The 25,800-nt window shown below is 46.1% G+C and overlaps 1 protein-coding gene across 1 annotated transcript in view; it reads right to left on the reverse strand.

Annotated features, from left to right (window-relative positions):
• The window catches only part of LOC8028198 (titin homolog), a 74,695-nt gene that overhangs the window by 7,173 nt on the left and 41,722 nt on the right, over window positions 1–25,800 (reverse strand). Inside the window, exons 8-12 of the mRNA XM_029994853.4 lie at window positions 23,031–23,107; window positions 21,269–21,308; window positions 20,650–20,748; window positions 15,044–18,301; window positions 3,388–3,606 (exon numbers count right to left, since the gene is read on the reverse strand). Of these exons, the coding sequence (XP_029850713.2) occupies window positions 3,388–3,606; window positions 15,044–18,301; window positions 20,650–20,748; window positions 21,269–21,308; window positions 23,031–23,107 (3,693 nt within the window). The remainder of the gene's footprint in view (window positions 1–3,387; window positions 3,607–15,043; window positions 18,302–20,649; window positions 20,749–21,268; window positions 21,309–23,030; window positions 23,108–25,800) is intronic.

The following is a 25,800-nucleotide window of genomic DNA, read 5'->3' on the forward strand; positions in this document are numbered from 1 at the left end:
CGTGACATAGCACGAAGCATTTCTACGTTTAGTGGGAAAACTGCAATGTTGTATGTTGCGTCACGTGCGGCGTTTTCTCGCTAAATTTAGCGGGGAAACTGGGATGTTGCATAACATCACGTGAAATGTTTCTTCACTAAATTTAGTGGGCGGCTTGCGACATCACGTGACAACGTAATCCTTGTACCTTGGCGGAGGAGAAGGAGGAAAACGATTGTGCATAGTCCGTGTGCAGCAGCGTGCCACGGAAGTTGACAGGCCGACTGCCAGCCAAACGCTGATGCAGCGCTCGTCTCCTCACTGATTGGGCGCCGGTGCCAGCCGAACCTCTTCCTCGAGTGTTTCTCTGTTACTCCCAGTGCAGGTGAAACATAGCGTGTTCAGACATACCTCGGTGCTCCATTCCGTAAAGCGAGCGCGCTCCGGGCTTTCCCCAGAGAAAGACATGAGAGAACGACGGAAAAGCAGGGAAAAAATAAAACAAGACTTCTTTGTTGCGACGGGCTGAGGTACCGCAGATTACCGCAAAAGTGTGCATGTCGTTCAAGCGCCCAATATTAAAATTTCCCAAACTCGGGAATTCTGCAAATTATACGTTAAAGGGCAACTCCGGCGATATTTTGAGCAACCCCAACTAACCATATATTCGAAATCGCCGTCCGCTACTCTTTTCGGTATGCTATTTAGTATCGCGAAATTCAGAATACTTTTTGTGAAATCGGCAAATGAAAACGACGCCAAAACGAAGATTCGAATATACCCGCGCTTTTCATTGCCCTGACGTCACGGTTGGGCTGGATTGCAGTTCGAGCAGGCAGTCTAAATATGAACTATGCCGAGCATTTGTATCGTGCTGCTGCGCGGGGGCTGGTGCGACCTTCCAAAGCATTCATTTGACACCATGAAACTGTTTGTAATCAGATGTGAACAAAGTCTACAGCCCAAAGAGTGAACTCCTACCCAACCATGACGTCACTTTTTCAATGTTGCCCGTAGAGCTTTTCACTTTGAAAAACACGATGAGGTCCAAAATTGTAAATTCTGTAACTGAACGGAAAAACGTTATTTTGTCCAAATATTTGGGTTACTAGTTCAGCGATGTTTGTTGGTGTGTCTAGCAAGCTTTTAGGCAAATCGGGGACTATGAAGAAAACGGTGGAGTACCCCTTTAAGTGCCCAATTTGACCGGACAAGCACCCTTGTCTAGATTAACTTAATTTTCAGTGAAAGCGGGGTGGGCACTCCCTTGGTATTTTACGATAGTTCTGAGAGTAGTTCTCTTTTGCTGCAAGCTGGTTCCCAGGCTCTACTCGGCGCTGCTGCGTTCCAACTGTTCTGTTTTCCGCACGATCTATGTACTGCGTCTCTCTCCAACAGGCTTCGAGAACGGTTCATTTACGCCGCAACCACAGAAGATGGCGCCCGCAATTAAGACATCGACGAAGCACTCGTGTACTTACCTTGAGCAGCACGGCCACTTTACGCCATCTAATCTCCACATGTGTACACAGTTTCTCCACACTAACACACCACATTCTGTGTTGCCACTGCCTCTGCCACACTAGTACATCAAAGGGACTTTTTTTTTTTCCATTCCGATTTACAAAACAAACTTGTACTCTTCAGAGCTTCATGTTGTGAAGAGCTAGAGGAGACATAGTGGCCCAGTTGTGTTCTACTTGAGCAATATTACCTGTGACCTTAAAGGCCCGACAGACACTTCACGATTTCCACTTTTACCCATCTTCTCCTTTCCTAGTCTCCACTTTTCACCTCGCATCAAGTTGGTTCCCCTTGCTGCTTAGAAGAGGGGAGCACTAAGAGGTTATCTTCCCTACAAAAAATCGAAATTGTATGTCGACCTTTAAGACATACTCTTTAAGACTTTAAGACGTCGACCTTTAAGACTACTGCGCGAAAATTTGCGCAGCCAAGGTGGGCCACTGAGCAAGGGGCTCAATCTAGTAGCCTTCGCTACGAGCGCAAGCTGTAGCAAAGGTGGTAGTGGCAATTGGAGTTGTCACTCCAACTGCAAAAGCGGCTGCCTCGTGGCCACATCAATGTACCACTTGTATAGAGTGCCAAACTGCACAACTATAAAAAGCCTCAGCAAAGCAAAACACGGCACAAATAAAACAACCGTGGTTCCCCAGACACATACCAAATAGCAGCACTTCCCAGGGTGCGCGCGGTTTTCCACTTGGGCGGGTAACTTTCAAATGCATGATGGGAGATGTGCGTGTACGGTGGCGATCAGGCAAGAGGCATTGCCGTATGTGCCAAAAAAAATAAACGTTCAGCCTTTCCACTCTCGTGAAGAAGGAAGACCAGCGTAGCAGCACTCAATACACTGGGTGCTTCCTCTTCGTCGTCGTCTGTTTTTCGCGCTGCTTCCTACGATGAATTACCACCAACGCGCCCAACTATCCATTCTTCTATTACAGCTGGAAAGGTTGGCGCCATCTACGAGCGACGGCGGAAACCATACTGGATGTGTGCTTGCCGCCGTCGCTTATAGATGGCGGTAGCTGTCCAGGTAGGTTTGTGTCGACATACGCGGACACGATCCTGGGGAACCTAGCCCTTAACAGCTCCGCAGTAAAATATAGAAGAAAATTTGTGTAAAAAGCGTACAGAGACATCGTCTTCCAGTGAACTACTTCCTATTTGAATCGAAACACCGGAGGTCTACGCACCCTTTTCTTACGCGTAATGCATCATGCCCCGGAGTGTTTGCCTACTACTACACTTCATTTCACTTCAAGTCAGAGTGCAGCCGATCTTACGTGCCAAGAGACCAATTAAGCAGTGTTGAAAGCGAACATTACGACATTCACCGTCTTTCTATGCCTGCTCAATGGTGGCTCAGCCATTTAGGCATGGTGCTTTGTGATATAATACATGTGTACGCATTTGTGTCTTCTGGGCTTTGACAGTGCTCTGACCAAAGTGAAACAAAGTATAGAGAAGTTTTCCCCGAATGCTACAGCGATCAACATCTTACGCCGACGACCGTTAGTGAGAACCTCCCCAAATAATTGCCTGCTCGTCTGCCTCGAAAACTTCCGGTGACACCGTCAGCCGTACGATCGCTCCCGGCCACAACACCTGGGAGTCTGGGACTCTTCGCTACGCCCGCTGCCGCGCCCAAACGCGAGCCTCTGGTGGTCGCATTTGAGGTGGCGGGAAACAAAAGCTTACGGGCGCGCTTGGCAGTTAAACAAGCACGCGAGGTGCACAAAGAGCAGTCAACCTGTAGGCCGTACGGGCAGACCTTCGACAGTTCGAAGAACGCAGCTTGCAGTCGCGAAGCGCTGTCGTCACCGCGACACACGTTGTGCGACGGCAGAAATGCACTCCAATTTCTGCTTCACAGATTCTACGCACCTTTCTTCTCGGCAGCGTTCTCTGGAGTGGCGGGCTGTTCTGCCGCCCTTTTGAGCGAGTCGAACAGCTTCTCCGCGACGACCTCGACCGTAGGAGCCTCGTCGAGCGGGTGGATGTCGCCGACCTCGCGCAGCACCGCGTGCGCTTGGGCCAACAGGGTCAAGTTGAGGGTGTGGGGCGCGTGAAAGAGCAGGTGGCGGTACGCCAGGCACACCGCTTCTGCAAGCAGAAACCGCACACATAAGAGGCCGTCCAAACTCGAGGGCGGTGGCCTTCACGCGCAACAAAGCAGAGAGGGAAAACGCAACCTTAATGCGTTGGTTGCATTGCGCGCTCGGCTATTGTCGCAGACAAGGCAAGAACGGCGTCTTTCGAAGGCACGAATGTGCGTTTGAAAGACATGCCCCGTTGTTCTCGTTCTGTCAGTGACCATAAAGTGCAAAATGAGCTGCAATGAGCTGCAGCTAGGAATACAAAAACCTTAAAAAACCTTTAAAAAAAAACAGTTTTTTTTTTTAGAGATATAATTACGGAAAAAGATCAGGAAAGGCACCATTTCTCTTCGTGGTGTCGCTGCTTTGTGTAGTATCCGTTTCGTTCCGAGAGGACAAAAACGCAACTAGGTGAAATGGCAGCCAGAGATCACCGTTGTTGTCTCGAAATGGCACTCACATATTGTGGTGCCCCGCTTCCGTAACTTCTGGAGAGCCATAAAAAAAATGGTTCTGCTGCAGTCCGACATGCAGAAATGCTCTACGGTGCGCCGGCCGTTGAAAGCGGGCAAAGGGCGGGCAGTTTGCAAGTACTGTAAGGTTTCGTGCAGTTTTTGGAATGCCATGTGCGTTATGAGGCACCTTCTTGGCTGCAAGAAGTGTCATCGAGACGCTAAGGAAATGTGCGCTAAGGAACGCAAAACAAAGTTGTCTGAAGGCCAGTCAGAACCCAAATCAAGCGAGTCGGAAGCTGGCCTGAGCGCGGGGACTCCTCGTCGTCTAAAAGGTGCAAGAGTTTTTCCTCATTTGTTGATAGGATCACGCCTGAATTTTGAGCCGAAACTGACGCTTCTTCGGCTAGAGCGATGTATTCATCAAACTATCCATTTCCTTTGACTGCAAGTGAGCATTAGCTTGCAGCCTTCAAGATTCCGCGATCTCCCAGCTCTGAAGCCGCGACAAAAGCCACGCCAACTGCTGCTTCCTGATGAGTAGACCAACGTTTGAAGGAACGCAGTAATAAACTTCGTCGTGGCTACGCCAGAGTGAGTTTTCTACACATCAGTTGAAGCAGGCAAAACCAGCACACTGAGTTTTATTGAAGCAAAGAGATGTGTAAAGTCATTGAGTGGCTTGGAAGGGAAAAAGTGACTGCTCTGATCGCTGACATTGTTAGTAACATGCAAGCAGCATGTAAGATGGTTACTGACAAGTTTCCACATCTTACATCATTTGGATGCACTGCTCACAGGCTGAATATGCTCCTGAATAATATCATGAAGCTAAAAACCCTGGAGAAGGTTCATTAGACATCCAGAGAAGCGATCAAGCGTACTAAGCAGCAAGCGTGCTAAGCAGGCTCACGTAGTTGCTACTAGCTTTCAACAAAAACAGGAGTCAAATATGGTAAAGAAAAGTCTAAGACTTTCGAGCTGCCCAGCAAAACAAGATATACACCATCTCACTTGCTCGGGAACAAAGAAGCGCTTCAAGAGACTGTAACCCTGGAGAATCTGAAGGTAAACAAATCGGTGCAGCATGCGTCTTGAACAAAGAAGGGTTCTGGAAAGTGCCGCACAGCTGTTTGGAACTTGCGACGCTTATTTCCTCGGTCATTACAACATCGAAGTCTGACAAAGCTTGACGTTCCCAAAGTTCTTCATTCCATCAAAACCGAAGTGGTCACAAAGCTGGCGACAACCACTATAACACGAAAAGAACAGGCTCGCACAAGAGAGATTATCAGTAGGTACACAGAATTTTGTTTGCGCCCAATCCATGTTGCAGCAAACTTGCTAGATGCAACATACAGGGGTAAGCATCTGGATGACGCGCAGATTGCGGATCATCCAGACTGGATCTCCCGGTAAGCAGAACACCTTTCGCATGACGTAGGAAAATTTCTTTCTAACATTGCAGAATATATGACATCTAGAGACATTTGGTCCAAGAAAGCACTTTGGGACTTTGCGGATCATCTGGAACCATCCAAATGGTGGCAAGGACTGTGCACTAACCAGAAGTCACATGTGAATAGTAATTTTTGAGTTCAAAGCAAATATGAAGCGAATAGTGATTTAACCGAATATTTTCAAATTGATTTCACTACCGCTGCACCATGCTTAATCAAAAACCCAGCTAAACTCGTGAAGGTTGTTCCCAAGGTTCAACTTGTCTATTTAGTATAAGCTAATTTTAATCTACACCGTAATAGATGGCGGACACCTCCTGGGCAGATTGGCGCAAGTGCCCCTACATTTGGTTGCTTCGAGGCCAGTGTGATGACGAAACCAATGGAGAGGCCGACACATTTGCAGACAGGGAATGCTTTTGACTCCTTGCAGGCCAGTGGCATAGTCAGGAAGTTTTTTCAGATGGGGCTGAGGTGCCTGTATGTCTTATGATTTAAGGCAGGGGGTGGGGTCAAAATGCATGCGTGTATTATAGGGTCGGTCTGGTTTCAGAGGGCGCTGAAGCCCCATCCCTGGCTACGCCACTGTTGCAGGCTGCAGCTCGTTTTGCAAATGCCTACAAACCACGAGACCCCGATCGGGCAGTTGCCCCCTCTCTTAAATCTAGGCTCTCTATACCGACGAAACACAAACTTGGCGCAAACTCGGTACAGTGCGCGCTTCTTTGTTTGCTTCGTGATCCGCGTCGGCGACGGGTCGGTGAGGTCACTCTTGCGCAAAAGTCTACTTTGCTCAAGCACAAATCGGCAACTCATATAGCCACTCCATGATGGCGAGTTGCGGTACCGCAGGCACCTCAACAGGGCAGACAAAGGCAATCTCCTTGACACAAAAACCTCCTGCCATCCTCAATGAGTGCGCATAAACGTAAGAATGCCATCCTCCGCCAACGTCCTCTGCGGTGGCCGTCGCAGCAGTCAACACGGTCCGTGCATAGCTCAGAGGATCTTCTTTCGATCGGAGCTTCTCGCAGTTGGCGAGAAGTTGCTCCGATCTAGCAGAAAATGTGTGCATGCAGGGAAGCCTCGACCACATTCTGCAGGCGCGATAAACATCTGCCTCCGACGGCCCCCATTTTGTTCTTTTTGCGTGTTACTTTAATGGAGTCCAGATATAACAAACAAGCAGATATACCGAAGTGATATCAGATTCCCCTTGACTTCAACATAACCGGCATCAACAGTAAATCCTGCTCTCAAACAACTACCGACTTCACTATCGCACTGTATGTATGTCGATGACTTGCAGATTTCGTGTCAAGGGTTACATCTATCATGTCTCACAGCAATGACAGCTTGGCCTAAACAAGCTCACTGAGTGAGGCAACACAAAGGGATTAAGTTTTTAACAGAAAGGCTGTGGCAGTATTGACTACATGGTCTATTTCCGGAACCCAAACTAACACTCTATAAGAAAACTCTTCCCGTTAGCTAAAGCCATAGATTTCTTGGTGTCATCTTTGACAGCAAACTAACTCTCCAACCCCCCATTTTAGACCCGTGGGACAGGTGTTTGAAAAAGATGAATATCCTGAAAATGTTTGGTGGCACCACCTGGGGGTCCCACCTAACATCCCTGCTCAGAGTATACAGGTCCCTCATCCATTCAGCCTTGGATTATGGCACAATTGAGTTATGACTCAGCAAGAAAGTTAGTTTCTTGAGAGTTAGACCCTATACCACACCAATGCATTCGTCTTAGCTTTGATGCATTTCGGAACCTCACCAGTAGAAAGCTTGTACAACCTGGCAAACGAACCCCCACTGAGCATACGTTGCAAAAAGCTGTCAATTGCATATAGAACATGTAGCATATGCAAATCTTTTTTACAATAAACCACACATCGTACCGCCGCTTGGCATAAGATTACAAACAATGAATGGAAAGTTTGGTATCCAAGTGAATGAAATATATCATTGCGTTGAAGAGCTGGCTCCATGGGAAGACTGTAAAGCACAATGTAATTTCAGGCTGCCGAAGATCAGAAAAGCGACAACCTCACCCATAATATACCAGCAGTCATTTAACGAAATGCTAGGAGAATACAGACTTCTTAAAAATATAGACGGATGGATCAAAAACGAAAGAATATGTGAGTTGTGCTTTTATTACTGAACGAGAGAGTTCAGACTTTCAAGACTCATTTCTACTTTTACAGCAGAGGCCTACGCTGTCCTGGCTGCACTTAACTATGTAGAGTGTGGGTAATGGAACAAGATACATAGTTATCTTCACAGACTCTCAAACTGTATTGCAGTCATTAATAGGTATGCACCCACTCCACCCACTCATCACTGCGATAAGAAAGCATATTTCAGCACTTCAATCAAAAGGCACACACTTGTCTTTTTGTTGGGAGCTGAGTCATGCACAAATTCCAGGCAATGAAAAAGGTGATGTTGGTGCACGAAATGTTCAAGCACTTCAACCTACAGTGATGAACCTTCTGTGGACAGACTTGAAACACGTGCTACACAAACAGATGCACACTCAAGGGGAAGAGGTGTGGAAACAGCAAACCCCAAAGCCAACTTTATACTATAAAACCCCACACTCTCCCCTGGCATTTCTCAAAAGACTTAAAGGGGAACTCTGCCGAATTTTTTAGCTACCTAATCCAAAGGCATCATCGAATGTGCATGGCTTCCGGATTCTGAAATGCTATCTTGTTTCACCAGATTCACTCTAGTTAATTAAAAGAGTGAGATTTTGTTCGCTGCCAAAACCGAAACATTGTTCTCCCTAGTTTTTTTCCCAGTTTACCCCGCCACCCAAACGTGACGTGACCGGCGGGCAGCGAGGCACGGTCGTCAATCGGATATGCTCGCGCCCGCCTTTCGCGCGTCTAACAGTGAGAAAACACGGGCATTCATGAGTTTGTACGCAAGTCGAAGTATGACTTTGGCTTACGTGTTGAGCTATAAGAAAGTAAAAAAAAAGAAGACAAAAAAGATGAAAGCAATTGGGATTTTGAGAAAACCGTTTTTGCAACTCGGTACGCTCAAGTCGCAGCTCGCTAGTTTCGTAAAGTCGCTAGCAAGTCCGTTCTCCTTCTATCAGAAGCAGGCAGTAACACTGGCAAAGAAGTGAAAAAAACAGTCAGGGCGCAGGCGAGCTGGTGTAAGTTTACCATTTTTTAGACCACCTGAGACTGGGTGGAAGAAACACGACGACGTCGTCGTGTTTCTTCCACCCAGTCTCAGGTGGTTTGAAAAATGGCAAAGAAGTGTCGAAAAGTCATGCAATACTTTTCACAAATTACCTATGCACTGCTGAGAATCCTCGAAATGTGGGTACAGATGCCCCATACGCTCGTGTTACCTGAAGGAATGTGCCATTTGTTTTAAAATTTATTCAGAAAGGCTGCTGTTGCAGACACTAGCATGTGTACTACCCTTGTAGTATGCATATGCTCCTTGGTGATTTAAAGGGATGCTGAATCAAGCATTTCAGTGTCCATAATAAGTGGTGCTCCATCTTTTCACGAGCCAGAAGCAACCTGCCTGCACGATCATATGCAAGGAAATTGTTGTCATAGTCTAACCCCTGGTTAGCTCAATTAGTAGAGCGCTCCACTGGAAATGGAGAGGTCCCGGGTTCGATACCCGGACCAGGCGGATTTTTCGGTCGCGCACCAGTCACCTAGCTGTGTTTGGAGATTTGTGTTTGTCCTTTGTCCCTCTTGTTCCCCTTCTCCAGAGATTATTTTCGTTGTCTGTCTTTATACTCCTTTTGCCCGGAGCCCATACATTTCACTGTCATCTTGAGCGTGAATGGAGACTATGACATCAATTTCGTTGCGTGTGCTTGCGCACACCGGTAGCCGCTGGCTCATGAAAGATTGTGCGCCACTTATTATGGACACTGAAATGTTTGGTTCAGTATCCTTTTAAGTTATTTAGCAAAATATCTATAGACCACTTCAGAAAAGTGCTCGTGGTCAGTGCCATTTTCAGCGTCCATGCGTGTGGCACATACTTTGCTCGCCTTCCAAAGTGACAAACATGCACGTCTTTGGCTGTGACCTAACACATGTAGGCTGATATCCTCGTAAACATTGAAATGCGTAGAATGGAATGAACTCCATTTGTGTAAGCCAGATGGCAGGTCACTGTTCATGAAGTTTATGCTAAAATGAAAAAAAAACTCGGTAAACACCAAGCGAAACAGAAGGTGCGATGAAACGCGTATAAAATACACAAAGACACTATTCATTTTCAAATAAAGAATATTTGCTTGAAATAGTGCGTAAAGTACAAAAATGTGTGTGATGCGGAAAAGCCGCTTTCTGGGTAAGGAGCGGGAGAGCAGACAATGATGCAGAGGCTGCAGCTGGCAGCCTTTGTAGCATGGCTGCGGCCCATTCTGGGTGGCTGCTCAGCCGCGGCAGCAATGTGCGGCGGTCGGGAGTTAATAAACTTTCCAAATTAATTTTTTTTTTTGCTAAAAACAGACACAAATACATTGAAAAAGTGAAAACGAGAAGGGGACATTTTGATCGCCACGCTATAGTCGCTATTTCGTTTTAACCGACTTCGTTATAAACAATCACGACAGTACTTTGATTAAAAATAGTGCAACACTTAAAACACAGCCTTGTGGTACTCCCATTTCTCAGGGACATACTTGTGACAAACATGTTCCTCTTCTAACCTGAAATGTCCGATGGCCTAAAAAGTAATTCATGAAAACTAAAAGATTTCCTTGAATGTTATGGCTAGGGTTCGGATTTTTCGGTTTCTACGTTTTCAAAATTCAGCATACTTTTTTCGGTGTTTACTTTAAAAATCAATTTTCGGTTTTTTTTTTCGGCGTATATTTATGCCCACAAAAGTTTATCGGCTTTTTTTGGTGAGTATAAAATAAACACCAACAGACACCGGATCAGATTATCCTTGTAGCTCTGATATTTGTGATTACTCAAAGAATAGCGGCACATATACACTGAAAAAGAAATGGACACTTCACTTGACAAATGTGTGCAACTGTAAAAGAAAGAAGAAAAAATAAAACACAACTACGGTACAAACAAGTCAGATATGCAGCCTATATGCCCAAAATCATGGAGCTTCACCTTCTGTATATCAGGATTACGCAATCTTATTTATAGTACACACACACACATGTACTTTCCCAGGTTCTCCTCGTTGATCCATACTCTTTCTTTCCTGTCAATATGACCCTGAGCTTCGAGAATGCCCTCTCAACGCTAACACTGGACACTGGCAGAATGAGGAGATGAAGCGCTGCCTGAGCCAAAATCGGCCAAACAACCAATTGTGACCGCCAAAAGAGACACGGTGCAACGTTTTGAAGCACAACACAACATGCAGAGCTTGCATCAAGTCAGTCTTCCTTACAACGAGTTTGAAAACTCGCTCGTACATGGCGAAGTCATGGGGCATTTCGGACTTCACGTTCCGATCGATGATGCGCACATTAAACCAAAACGTCGTGATGGCACCCGTGTATCCCATACATTTGGACACGTTTCGATAGACACTGTCGTTCCACTTTTTCGCCACGGCTCTCCGGTACAACTGGAAGGTCAAAGTGACTTTTTCCGGTTAAAACTGAATTTTAGAATATGGATTCGACATACTTTTATTGGTTTTTATCGGTTTAAATAAAAAATGCCGAACCTGAAAACGGACTTTTTCGGTTAAAACCGAATTTCCGAAAATGGATTCAGTGTACTTTTATTGTTTTTTATCGGTTTAAACCGAAAAAGTACGAACCCTAGTTATGGCTAATGAGGTCTTGTAAAATTCAATAGCGCTACATCATATCATAAGCTTCCTCAAAGTCGAAACATATTGAGACCAAGCGTTGCCATTTGGCAAAAGCATTCCTAATCCAGGTCTCCAATCGAACCAGATGGTCAGTTGTGTAATAATTCTTTCGGAATCCACATTGTCATGGTGTAAGGATGTTGTTAGCTTCCAAGTACCACATGAGGCGATTCTTCACTTTGCGTTCTATAACTTTGCATAGGCAACTTGTCAACACAATAGGCCGATAGTTCCTCGCATTGGTGGGATCCTTTCCCTGTTTCAGAATAGGAACAACTGCTATTCCCCATATTTCAGAGAATTCACCTTCATTCCACAAGCGGTTGAAGGAGGATAGGAGAGAATGTTTCGAATCAGGTGAAAGGTTAGAAATCATAGAGTAATGGATGTCATCTGGTCTCACTGCCGTGTTCTTGTTTCCTTCCAGAGCCCTCTCAAGTTCCGCGCAAGTGAAATTCTTGTTGTATCGGGTGGCATGCTCGACCTTTATGCAAAATCTTTTTCCCTCTTGCACACTTTTTTTTTTGTACTTGAGGAAATTACTGGTATAGTTAGCTGAGCTAGAAATTTCAGCAAACACGGCTCCTAATAGGTCTGCCTGCTCTTCCACACCTGATACGTCCTTACATTCTGTTTGAGGGAACACACTGCTGGTTGGAGCATCTTCCTGACATTGTTTTGAGCCTATTCCACACAACACAATCCTTTGTTTTAGGGTTCATCGATTCCTTGGATTTGTTCTATTCTTTGCTTGTCTTGTGATCTTTCGCCGAGTAGCCTTTGCTTTCTTAAAAGCAATGAGGTTCGCGGTTGTGGGATATCTTTTAAATATTGCCCAAGCTTTGTTCTGAGCAGCTCTGGCTTTTGCAGTCTTTATTCCACCAGGGTTTAGGGAGAATAGGAAATTTGTTCAAAGTTTAAGGACTACATTTGCTGCGGCTTCGAGGATCAGGGCAGTGATTGCTTGTGTGGCTTTATCAACAGAAACATCTGAGAAGGCATCCTCTGGCAGAGTTGCTATTTTAGAATGCTTTCCCCAGTCTGCCTTTTCAATTATCCAATGGGGAGTATGGGTTCTTATACAGGGAGTGGGCTTCAGTATTTTGAGAATACTAGGATAGTGGTCACTACCTGATGAGTTTGTCTCTACTTTCCACGAAATGTCAAGATAGAGTGTAGACGGCACAACCTTCGTGCGTGAGATTGCCACAGGCAACCCTGTGCCGCCACTAGGGTGGCTTGGTATGTTGTTTTTTTGGAAATAAAGCTTCTTCTAGATCTGGGCATGAAGGTCTTTACAGAGAGCAGAGGAGCAAATGCTAAGGTCAATAACTGAGGACGATCTGTGTGTCATGCTTATGTGTGTTGGGGAACCTCTGTTAAAAAGTGTGATGGCATTCTTGAGTAAAATACCGCGTATCATATCACCTCGTGCATGATTTCTAGAGCATCCCCAGACGTGATGGTGTGCTTGTAGCAGCGCTTCTATCTCTCTTTTTCGTATTGTTAAGTTTGGAGGTAAACGCAGACCGCATAAGAATTCCCAAGTGGGCCCGTAAGGCCACAGCCTCGAGCGATGTTTGCAGGTCAATATGCAAGGCAGGGATTTGAGGTGGCACAGGTATGGCCACACCACCACCCTTCTGGCCATTACTCCATTCTTTCTGGAAACAGCTGCATGCTGCAAATTTAAATGTACAGCTGTTAGAGCCATCTGGGTTCAGCAAGGTCTCTTGCAATGCAAAAATGGGATTGTTGTATTTAACACATAGCCCTTTTCAAGTTTTCTAATGTTTCACCTCAAACCTTTGGTGTTCCCCTGAATAATTCTCTTTCCTTCAGCCATGTGGAAGCAGCACCTGACTTAGGAGCTTGGGGTTATTTTAGCTTTATGTTTCCCCTTAGGCAGTTGCCATTGGTCCTTTTCCAGGTTCAGGCTCGGATAATGCTTTTATGAGGTCCAGGCTGATAGGGGGACAGTTATCAGTTACTTCCATTTGTTCTGCTGGAAGTTCAGGGTTACTTGTACCCGGGTATCTAAGTCCTTTTCTTCAACTCTGCGGGGAATCTCTTTTGGTGCAGAAAGCTCTTGCTTGCTCTGCCTATTTGGTCTGGCAGGCTTTTGGGTCGGACTCAGCAGTGCAAGGTGTGGAGGTGTCTGTGTTGCTGAGACAACTGCAGATTGATTTTTTGCAGCAGCTACAGAATTGGTTGGGCATTTCACTTGGCACCACAGCGGATGTCTGGGGTTTCAGTCAACGTTGGGCAGAAATACTCTAAAATGTACTTGGAAATACAAATACTGGGATACATTAAAATAGTAGCTAAAATACTGATGCTAAAATATATATGTAAAAATGTATCGCGATACATATTGGAAATACATTTGAAATATAGGCAAAAGGTCTTTGGAAATACAAATACAGGAATACATTTTAGGGGGGGGCAGAAATACAAATACAGAAATACTGATCCTGCAATACATTTTCCACATTTGTTTGAGATGCCAATTGAGATGAAGCTTGAAGTGGAAGTTTTTGATCCCGAAATTACTTTCCCGTAGGCTTGGCACTTTGCCTTGAAGCTAGTGATTTCAAGCGACGAGGAGTCTTCAATGGCCTCAAAAAAACGTTCCATCAAGGACTGACCGCGGTCCCTTCCCTCATATTCTGTCTTTCTGACGAGAGATGCGAAAAGACATCGACCTCTGAATAAATTTTATGTCACCCTAAATCCCATCAAAACGTCACCATGCCCCTGTCCGATAAGGACGCCCTTGTCAATATTGGTCACATGACGTCACGGTGGAATGAACTGGTATTCTTTTATCTGTAGGTGTGGCCTTGTACATGAAACTTTACCACGCTGCTGTATGAAAGGACAATACATACTTTCATTGTAGGTTACCTCCCTGAAGGTCGTGCAGGCGGTGTCATTTGGAATTTTCAAGAATAGTGGACCACCTGAAGCATCCTCGAACACACATCTTCTGTTACAATTGAAAAAACAAAACAGTAGCATCCCTGTTGTGAAGGCCCTTCCTGCCGACCCTCCGCCACCAACGCATGGAACGCCCTCAAAAATATAGTGCACAGCGCCCCCATACCAAGAGACGGTATTTTTGTCAGTCAAGGTGTTGATTTCTGAATTAAGTTCATACATGTGAAGAGTTTTTGTGCAACTGACTCAGAATAACTCAGTGCCATGGGTCCTGTGAAAATAATGCTATTTTAACTATACCAACAGACAATACTATTTTGTTAATCAAGATGTTCATTTCTATTTTTATGACAGGAGTTCTTATGTGCTATCACTTCCAAAATACCCCTTTCTTTGAAGATTGTATTAAACGAACAAATGCGTTCTATGGCACCATAATCCAATTTTTTTAAAAAGAGTTTACAAAGATTTTTTTTTTTAGGTTGTCCAAAAGTTTTGGAAATTATACATTTCTGGTTGCAGCATAATTAAAATGCAAATAAGCTACATTTTCTTCTTTTTTTTGTGTTAAGTTCCACTGGATGGGGCAGACAATGTTTGGCTACAAAATTTGGCCTACTAGAGTCGGTCACAATGTAAGATCAGCCGTAGGTACTTCACCTACAGCCAATCTAAACCAGCTCATCTTTCTATTTATTTGGTGGTTCTAGTACAAACAAGCAAGCGCTTCCCAACTCACCCGTCCGTGGCTCGGGCCTCAACGATGACAGGATTTCCGGCCAAACTCCGACGGCGGCCGCCACGAGGAAGATGGCATTCCCCTGAAACCCCCGCAGCAAGTCCCACACAAACACCCTGGCCAGGGAGAGCTCCCCCAGTTGCTTGCACACGGCCGACACCACTCGCACAAACGATGCCTGCCCCAGCAGGGTCTTGGGCCGCCGCGGACTCGCCAGCCGCACCCTTAGTGCCGACAGGAGGCCATTGAAGAGGTTCGCGACATTGGCCCTCTTGCCTCGAAGCTGCTCGAAGCAGTCCAGCATCAGCGACTCCATGTGCGTCAGCAGCGGCACGGACTGCTCGCGGCGGTGGTAGGCCAAGAGCGGGTTCGCCGTCGTGTTGCCTAGGTAGATGAGCGTGGTCAACACGATGTGGTCCAGCGACCCACGTATTCCGCGGGCAATGTTCGGCACGGCCATGGTGTTCACTTGCGGCTGCGCCGCCAGCCAGGCGAGCTTCTCCAGGGCTTGCTTAGGAGACGTGGCCGCGTTGAGGCTGCCTCTCGCGTGCAGGCAGATGGTGTGGTGGTCCTGCGTTGTGACGTAAATGGAATAGGGGATGGCGGTGAACTTCGGCAATCGAGCGGCACCTTTCTCGACGCTGGCGTCTAGGCCCGAAGGCTCTGGACTGTGCGGAGAAGGCAAGGACAGTCCCTTGGTGGCCTCCAACGGGGAGTCAGTATCGCGCGAAGCGAGCCGGCTGAGGCGTCTTCGTTTCGCAGTGGGAACGGCAAAGACTTCGTTGTCCGAGGTTGCTACCGATTTCGCCTGGCCCGGAAGGCTTGGAGGGTCGACAGAGTTGGACGAGGGTTCCTTCGCTGACACCACGGGAGTCGTCTTGGAACTTCCTGGCTTCTCGTCGTCCGAACTGCTGTCCGAAGCAAACAGCATCCGCATCCTCTGCCGGCGAGTCAAAACCGATGGCGCAGTGTTCCCTTCCTCCAGCACATTCTGAGCAGAATCTTCGTGGTCTTGTTCCGGCAGAGTAGTGACCGCGGAAGTCTTTGGGAGCTGCACGGCGGACACGGTTGCAGCGGCCTTTGTGGAAAGCAGACTGATCCTTCTTTTCCTCCCGAGAGGCACTTCCTTCACTTGCTCTTCTTCAGGAATGTCTGCCATGGTCCGCAGATCGCCCGTACCCTCCGTACCCCTCTGGATCGTCGAAGAGGCCACCCTAAAACCAAATGAACTCCTCCGCTTCTCTGGCCTCAAGGTCCGAAGGGCGTTTGGAGGCGCTTCAGGAACCGAAGATGACTGCCTCATCAACGGGTGATGGCTCCTGCCAAACCTCCGTTGAGATGCTGACGGTTCGCCGCTGCTGCCGCCCGGTTTCTGCGGGGACGGAGGAAGCGGAGATATGAGCGGGCGCCGAGCAAGGGACGCACTCTCATTCAGAATCTGGGGCACGAGAGAATCGATGGCTTCCTCCGGAGCAGAGTCCAGCGAACAGGAGCCAAACGGTAACACCGCCTCGTATCTCTGCGTGTGATCACGGTTCAAGTTTGACGCGGGGGTTATGATTGTGCGTCTCCTAGGCAATGGCGCCCTGAATCCCGACGAGTCGAAAGGAGTCGTCACAGGCCGGGGAACGGTGGGTAGATGCCGCACAAACGGCTGGTCTTGGTGCACGGTCGGCTCAACTCTAGCACTGACGAATTCGGGTCGACCGTGGTCCTGTATGCCTGAAGAGGTTTGTGTCGTTTGCGCTTCGTCCAAAGGAACTTCGCTAAAAGTCATGTGGAAGTCGAACTCCTTGACGTCCACGTCGATGGTGATCGTGGGCATTACGTGAGGCTTGGCGAGGGATTCCCTAGGAAACTTGGCAGCCACATGAATGGACTTGTTGATGGGGTGCCAGGAAAACTTGGTGGAAAGAGATTGGTTGCTGGGAGCTACCTTGTTGAGGGAGCTCGAGCCGGCGTCCCTTGAGCCGTACTGCTCTTCCATGTTCCCGACGTGCGGTTCAAATCCTTCGGACTCTTGATGTAGGAACCGCCTTCTGTGTTCCCTCGCACTGGATGACGTGCTGCTCGTTTCCTCGTTCTGGCTGGAGAAGGGGAGCGTTTTGTCCCTGTGTTTCCGCTTTTTCTTGGGAGGCGACGACTGGATGCTTCTGGACGTGGAAGCGAAGGAAGCGTTTTCTCTTCTGCTTTCGTTTTGGGAAGAAAAGATATCCAAAGGGTTCTCATCCACGAAAGGTGGCGGGGACGGAGGCAAGGGAGACAAGGGAGACATCATAATGTCTTTCAAGCACATTTCCCTTGTCATGTGGCTCAGCTCTGCCTTCAGAACGCGCATGTCGCATTCTCCGTCTTCCACGGCATCCTTGACGAGGCTCTCCTTACTTTTCACTGCCTTGGCATTGGGCTCCTTCTCCCGCTTGTCCGGCAAGATCTGCGATGGCCCCATTACCGAGAGGACCTCTTGTAAGGGAGGTGCCTCCGCGTCAGCTCCAACAACAACTTCTGGTTTGTGCACTTCTAAATGATTGCCTTGAGGAGTTTCTTTTTTGCTCTTATTTTGATCTCCGGGACCTCCCTTGTCTGCCTCAGCTACCCCTCCTAACGCATCTGTCTGTGGCACCTGCAGTAATGTCTCTGTCGGCTCGGCGCCCGACTCGGAATCAAGAGGCACCGTTACCTCCGATGCTTTCACGCCGTCCAATTCGCTTTCACTTTCAACTTGGCCCTGCCCGCCACACACTTCGATCGACGAAGAACCTGTGTCCGGTTCTGTCAACTGCTGCTGCTGCTGTTCTGACATGTCCGTTGGCTGTTGTGTTTCCGACACCTCGTCAACATCCGGAGGTGTCTTGCTTCTCTCTTGTTCCATCGAGTTCTCGTCTAATCTCAATGAATTCCCGTCAGCATTGGTGGGCCTATCATCTTCCGTTTCAAACAATCGCTTGGAAGTGGCATCCTGAAACTTGGTTGCCCCAGGTTCCTCACTCTTCGCCGGGAAGACGACTTTACGCTGTTTCGACTCTGAATCCGAAGCCAGCGCTTTGCTCACAGATTCTTTTCTTTTTCTACTGTCAGATGTTGACGAACGTTTCTTCGGAGACAACTCGTCTGCGCTTGCGCTGTGGATGCTGCACAGCTCGCCGTCCGAGTCTGAAGAAGCCTCGGCACCATTTCCGTTCGCAAGAAGTTGCTCCAAATACTCGGCAGCTTCCCCCAAGTGACAGTCGTCCGCGTCTTCTTCCCGGTCACCGTCATCTGCAAGCGTACGACGAAAACTTACTTTTGCATGCTGGACCGCATCACTCGGAGAGTCCAATTTCCTACATGCGTGCTTATACGGCGGGAAGTATGCTTTAAAATGGTCGTCTTATATCTCATTCTAGAAGCAACTCGGCCATCCAGTACAACACCGAACCTAGTAATGACTTCATCTGTGCCGAGTGGTGCTGGTTTTATAGCAGGAAAAACTGGTGATTAATAACCTCTCACACAGATTTTCTTTTCCAGTAACACTAGACAATACAAAAAGATGTCGTCAACTGAGTAACCCAAAAAACATGCAACTGAAGACGAAAAAAAAAACAAAAAAAAAACACCTGAACTTTTGAATTTGTATAAATGACCCCCAAAAAACTTTTTTTTTTATCCTAATATGGTAGCATTACAGTATGCCAATCGCCACTGGCAACATTTACAACACTGATAGGTTAAGACAATGCTTCAGCAGTGCTAAAGCAAGGAGGAGAAGCAGAGAATTTCTAACAGCAATTTTCGCGTACCAAAACAACACAATCTGGGCTGCCAAACATTGCCACAGTCACATATTTGCTTTCCCTGAATGCTCGTCTGGACAGCTTGTGACCTGTTGACACTGTTCAGAGACCTACAGTCGGTGATAGGTGAAGAATGGAGTACAAACTGTGTCTCCAGTGCGAGCATCCTACCTTCAATGACACTTTGCTGTCTTATGACTGAAGACGATGCAAAAACGCATTTCTAAAAAAAGTGTATAGCTTCCCATATTCAAGGCCAAAATTTTTAAGTCACGTCGTCAACGCCAGCATGGTTTCCGCAAAGCTACAAAGCCGTAAAAACCAGTAGCACTAGTGCATGGTTTTGTTTGAATCTCCTCGGGAGAGCATGTGCGAATGAGACGCAAGATGCGCGGAGCTCAAGCATTTTGAAAACTATGCTAGCCTTGACAATGGGGCACAAAAATGTTGATGACAAGTATACACGCTTGGAAACAGAGGATCTAGTCTGCCATTGTAAGCAGTCACAGCAGCCGTGTCCGCACGCATGGGGTGCCATGCTTGTCTATAGAAACTCAATGTGGTGTCATATTGCTTCCAAAATTATCAGGCTGATATTGTTTTTACAAAATACAGTACACAAAAACTAGCAGCAACCACCAGAACCCATACCTCTGAAAATCTGAGATAAAGGTGATCTGCCTCCTACGTTCCTGCAAAATGTGAGTTTGCAACTGTGCTCGTTGCAAGCGTGCTCGTAAAACCATGGAAATACGAAGGTCACTCTAAACGTCCTTGCTATGACGATCACTCCTTATAACCGAGGCTTACAAAAACAAATTTAAAGCTGATCTCAGAGTCCAAAAACTCAACAACTTAAAGAGCATTTTCTGCACAATGCGATGCATTTCTCAGTTTATGTCACCACTTCAATACTGACCAAGCAACCAACTAAACGGGACGGGGTCACTCATCAAAAAGAGGATTATACTGTATACTAGGCAGCAGCACAGACCTCTGCTGAATTAACTTGAACTGTAACTAAAGGCAAAAAAATTATGCAAGCTCGATCATGCTGACAAAGACCGTTAAGCACAGAATGCATGATAGACCTTCCAGAGAAGAAGAGAAGGGCATCTGAACGGCAGTGCCAAACTAAGATTTGCTCTCATTTCTGACACATGCCGCGAGATGACACAGTGTGACAAGAAAGGCAGCGAGGCACGCCCCGTGAATGATTTTGCCCTCGCATGCTTCGACCGTGGATAGCTCGGTCGGCAAAGCACTTGGCTCACAATCTCAGGACGGCCAGTTCCAATCCTGCCGGGGGACTCGAGTCTTTTTCTATGGTTCCCTATGGGTGTAACGTGTGTGTTACAGTCAAATGTTACAGAGCTCCACAGAAATCAGCTGATAGAACACATTCTGAGTTATAAAGGATGCATACAATTACAGGTCCTCTGAGACATCATGGTGTCACTGTGCTGTGACGTCAGGTCACATCATGCAACATCATCACGGTGTCACATGATGTCATAACATCAAGGTGTTAGTGACATCACAGTATCACGTGATGTCATGGTACTGCATGATGCCATGGTGCTGCGTCACATTAGTGTAGCGTGACGACTGCCAAGCTGACAACGTCCTGTGAACACCGTCTGCTATATTTAGCGAGATGCCTCCCCTCGCCAGCCTCCTCGCTTCTCCATCGAGGCTACATCCTGTATGAGGATGCAAAAGGAGCTATGTTTCTATAAATGCTATCCATTTAAAAAGAAGAAAAGATACCTCATGCACAGTGCATACTGAATTTAAATCTGAAACAGAAAACCAGAAGTGAAGGCATACCGCTCTCGCCGACGCCATCCTCTCCTTGAGACGCCATTGTCGTGGCCAAAATGGTGACAACACGATTCAACTGCCTCTTGTCCAATTTATTTATGAGATCTGCGAGAGATAAAAACGCACGAGGTTCTGTTAATTTGCGACGTGGTTTCTACAAAGCAATGTATCCATGCAAAACACCAGAATATGGTGTCAAGGCACCAGCCAATTAATTTATCACAGCAGAGTTGCCCAATTGAAGGGGAAAAGAAATGTATATAGGAGCTTCTTACGAGTTGTGAATGCTAAAGCGTGAATGTCGTTGGCTGTACTGGCGTGGACGGCCGCGTTTCACTACAGCAGAGGTTGCAGCAGGCGGCGGAGCACGCGCTCTCGTGAAGCGGCCGGGAATGGCTATCTACGAGCCGTTTTGCTTAGCCAATGGGAGAATGGGCATTTCTTTCGCGTTTTTTTGTGGTTACAGGCGCCGCCGGCTCCGCTCCATGGGTTAGTTAATGCTTTCGCATTAAAAGGTAGCGGTGCTTTCTGTCTTTGTATACCAAGAATGAAGTGTTGAGTTATGTCTAATTTAATTTGGAGTGTTCTTGCCAACATTCATTTACATTCCATTAATAATACTTACCTTTGCCACTGACTTTTTCTGCTAATACCTTGGAGCACGTCTGCAAGTGAAAAGAAAAACAATTACTAGCAGCAATCAATTCGGAAAGCACATTGAGTAATACCAATAAACCGTAAGGAATTGTGCCTTGTTTCTTTGAAGCTTTCATTATTTCATTTTACAAAGAGCTTGAATTTATGTAGACTGATCCGTCACCGAATTAATGAAAATAAATTAAAAACTAAGACCAAGAAACAATAATGTAACGGACACAATAAAACAAATTTAATTATTCCGCTAGAACGTGCGTAAACATAACACAATGCACATACACGGACATTACATTATGTAAACATTTCAGCATTTCATTACATAAACATAATGAAAACATTAAACAACATACATTACATTAAATATCATGCAAACATTACATTATGTACATTACATAGATCACATAAAGATTGCATTATGTACACATCACGACACTGTTAGCGCAAACACGACATCGGCGCATTTTCGCATTTTACTTCTAAATAGTATTAGCGAGCACGAAATTTTATCGCTTGAATGTAGAACTAAATGAGCTCTTGCCGTAGCAAATAACGACTTAAATGACATCCCTTGGTTTCAAAAAAAAACTTAAAAAACGGTGATTGCTTTCGAGCTAACAGTGTCGCGATCTGTACATTATAGTTAGGGTTCGGAGTTTTCGGTTTAAACCGATAAAAACCGATAAAAGTACGCCGAATTCATTTTCGGAAATTCGGTTTTAACCGAAAAAGGTCAGTTTTTAGGTTCGGCATTTTCAATTTAAACCGATAAAAGCACGTCGAATCCATTTTCTAAAATTCTGTTTTAACCGGAAAAGGTCACTTTGACCTTCCAGTCGTGCCGCAGAGCCGTGGCGAAAAAGTAGAACGACAGTGTCTATCGAAACGTGTCCGAATGTATGAGATACACGGATGCCATCACGGCGTTTTGGTTTAATGTGTGCATCATCGATCGGAACGTGAAGTCCGAAATTCCCCATGACTTCGCCATGTACTCGTTGTAAGGAAGATTGATTTGATTCAAGCTCTGCATGTTGTGTTGTGCTTCAAAACGTCGCACGATGTCTTTTTTGGCGGTCAGTGCCAGTCACAATTGGTTGATTGTCCGATTTTGGCTCAGGCAGCGCTTCATCTCCTCAGCCTGCCAGTGTCCAGTGCTAGCGTTGAGAGGGCATTCTCGAAGCTCAGGGCCATATTAACAGGAAAGAAAGAGTGTGGATCAAGGAGGAGAACCTGGGAAAGTGCATGTGTGTACTATATTAAGATCACATCATCCTGATATACAAAAGGTGAAGTTCCATGTTTTTTGGGGGCATAGGCTTCATAACTCACTTGTTTGTAGTCCTGTGTTTTTTTTCTTGATTGTTTTACAGTTGCACACATTTGCCAAATAAAGTGTCCATTTCTTTTTTTTCAATATTATCTGTTTCGTTATTCTTTGAGTGATCACAAATATCAGAGGTAAAAGGATCATCTGATCCGGAGTCCGTTGGTGTTTAATTTATATTCACCGAAAAAAGCCGATAAACTTTTGTGTACATAAATATGCGCCGAAAAAAACCGAAAAATTAATTTTAAAATAAACACCGAAAAAAGTATGCCGAATTTTGAAAATATAGAAACCGAAAACGCGGAACCCTAATTATAGTATGTAAACATCATACATTGTGCACAATACATCATGTAAACATACACTATAAAATGCAACATTATATACTTAAAATAGCACATACCAGGGCCTTCTTACACTTGGACTGCATCTGTCTGATCGCTCGCCTGCTCTCCCGAAGCTCTTTTTCGAGCGCCGTCACTGAAAACGAAAACAAAACAAAACAAAAAAGTATTTTGCAAGTTATTATGACCGTAAAAGATATTATGTACAAAAAAAAAACAACGAACAAGTGCATTGCTTGAGAAGTGCTGCGACACGCAGAACAAGAACCGTTTGATCACCGAGAGATTGAGAACGGCAAAAGGCAACATACTCGTTGCCTTCTGCCGTGCCTTGGCTGGAGATTTAGCCAGATTCAGTCGACATTTCCGAGATGCCAGACTTGCCCGATCAAGGGCGCTAGGCTGTCGGCCCGTTCGGAAGACCGCCAAGCTCACCCGGCAGAAACGCCTTTGGCGGCTAGTGCCCGAGGGCTCTTCCAAACGCGGGACGTGCGTTCGACCAACCAGACCGGTCTACACCGGGCTTTACTGTTCCACCAAACAGGCTTTTCCTAGGACCGCTAGTAGGCAAAAACTACAAATTTAAGGAACAGATTAAAAATGTCCCTAAAAAGCAATGATGTTGAGTGGGACGAAGCTCTGGTGGTGCTGATGATAGTGATTTTGTTCATAGGTAGTGCTGAGTTCCGGGTTGTGTTTCGACTTCATTATTACTGCTTTATGGTAGGTGAAATGCAGAGCCAGTGGTTCTTCTAGCGGATCAGCTAGATGGCAGGAGCCGTGGGAATGCATCTCCACCGCTTAAGTCAACGGTCCATGTCAGAAAGAGAATGCGGTATGGATCATGGTTATATACGCATTTGAGCATTTGACCGCAGTGCCCTCTCGTCTATAAATGCTGAGCCAATGCATGCAAAGTTTAACGCGATTATATACGCATTGGGGTCTCCCCGCACAGGTTCAAATCCTGTCGACTGCGCAAACATTTTTTCTTTTTTTAAGAAGACAGATGGGATGGCAATCGATGTGACCACGGACGCCGGAAAAGGCTAGACCCTAAGGAGATTTGCCCCTAAAACAAGGCAAGATTGCAAGAGTCAATAAAGTACCGCCCCAACCCTAAAATCAGGATTTTGGAAAAATCTTGAGAATGAAGACTTGCAGGCCTTCCATTGCTTGTGAAAATTTTTGGCTTCCATGAACGGTTAAGAGAGGGACACCACCCAGAAGAAAAAAAGAAACTTGCGCAAATAAAGTTGATTTTGAAAAATGCCGTATTTACATCTGCCAACATCTAGAGAGTATTCCCAGGAAGTTTCGTTCGTTTACACTGCATAGTTATTTTTTTATAAATTATTTTCAGTCCACCGATGCTAAAGAAAAGGTATGCATACAAGCACTTTGAACTCGTTTTTCTCCGTTCCACCTTTTGGCATCACTTTCACTTAAAGGAAACATGAAACAATTCTGAAGTCAAATTTTATCCACTGATCGTCGTCAAAGGTGTGAAAAGAAACACAAAAACACAAAAATAGGGAGCCAAAAAAAATTCTTCGTTATATAACTTTTAAAAGCAAACTTAACTCTTTTGCTCCTTCTTTCCTTCGAAAGCTCTCTGCCTTTTCACAGCGATGCATCCGCGGAACCGCAGCACATCATCCGAATCCACATCGCCTACCTCACCAGCACTGCGATCATAAACAATAAATAGCCGGCGAATATTTCCTAAAAGTTTTGTTAAATAATATTCAGATACACATTTTGTAGCATAATTAGAGATGTGACGAAAATTGACAAATTTGATAATGCTGAGAGCCAAGCACCGCTTCGCATCTATCGTGTGGTAAACGAAGCAAGAGAGGGACCCTACTACGCTTGCGCAGTCAACCGACGAGCGTTGTCTGCTGCACGGGTTTGCTCCTGGTCGCATTTTCTTCACAGCAGACTTTCGTTTTCTGGCTGTTCGAGTAGTGTTTACAGTGTTTGTGATAGATCACTCGGTCACTATGCCGAAAGGCTGCAGCGTACCAAAGTGCCCAAATCACAGTTTGTGCAGTCCGGTGGTTAAAAAGAAACAGTTGAAGTTTCACCGATTGCCACTCGATGAACCACGTCGAAGCACTTGGTGCAGGCTCATTGGTTCGAGGGACCCCGGGTCTACGGTCATTCGTGTATGCTCGGAACATTTTAACACCGAGCGTGATTACAGCCACATTCACAGTGCTCTCCGCGAATGCGGCCGTTGTTTTGAATTGAGATGGCGGCGGCGCACTCCCGGCAGCAGAAGCACTTTCGAGCGGTAGGCACTACTATGCACCGCTTGCAAGTGCACCTTCAAAGAAACAAAACATTTGATATCTCCGTTACTTCCATACATCTGAATATACGGGCCGAAACGTAACCTATCGTTCCATACTTTGAAGCCGCCCCACTCCTCATCGTCCAATTCCGATGAAGACTCGCTGCATTTCCCAACAGCATACCGGCGTATGGGACTAGTCCCATGCTGTCACTGTAGTGCAACATATCTAATTGAATTTCGCGCAGCTGCGATGTGTCCATGGCTATCAAGGCAATGAGAGGCACCGATTCAGAAAATATGTCGGTGCCATCAGCGCAGTAAAACCTACTGGCACACCCCCAACTCGCCGCCGCTAACGCTCCCATTCTCCTACTGCCAACAGAACTTCCGGTTCCTGTGCCAGAGTACAACACGACTGTCAAAATTACGCCACAACTTGTTTTGCGGTCAGTTGGAGAGAAAGAAAAAGTCGACATTTCATTAATTTTTTGTGTAGAAGTTAATAAACCGAGACGAAAATGGATGCC

This window comes from Ixodes scapularis, unplaced genomic scaffold, assembly GCF_016920785.2.
Source record: "Ixodes scapularis isolate PalLabHiFi unplaced genomic scaffold, ASM1692078v2 PGA_scaffold44__24_contigs__length_19508400, whole genome shotgun sequence".
NCBI lineage: Eukaryota > Metazoa > Arthropoda > Arachnida > Ixodida > Ixodidae > Ixodes > Ixodes scapularis.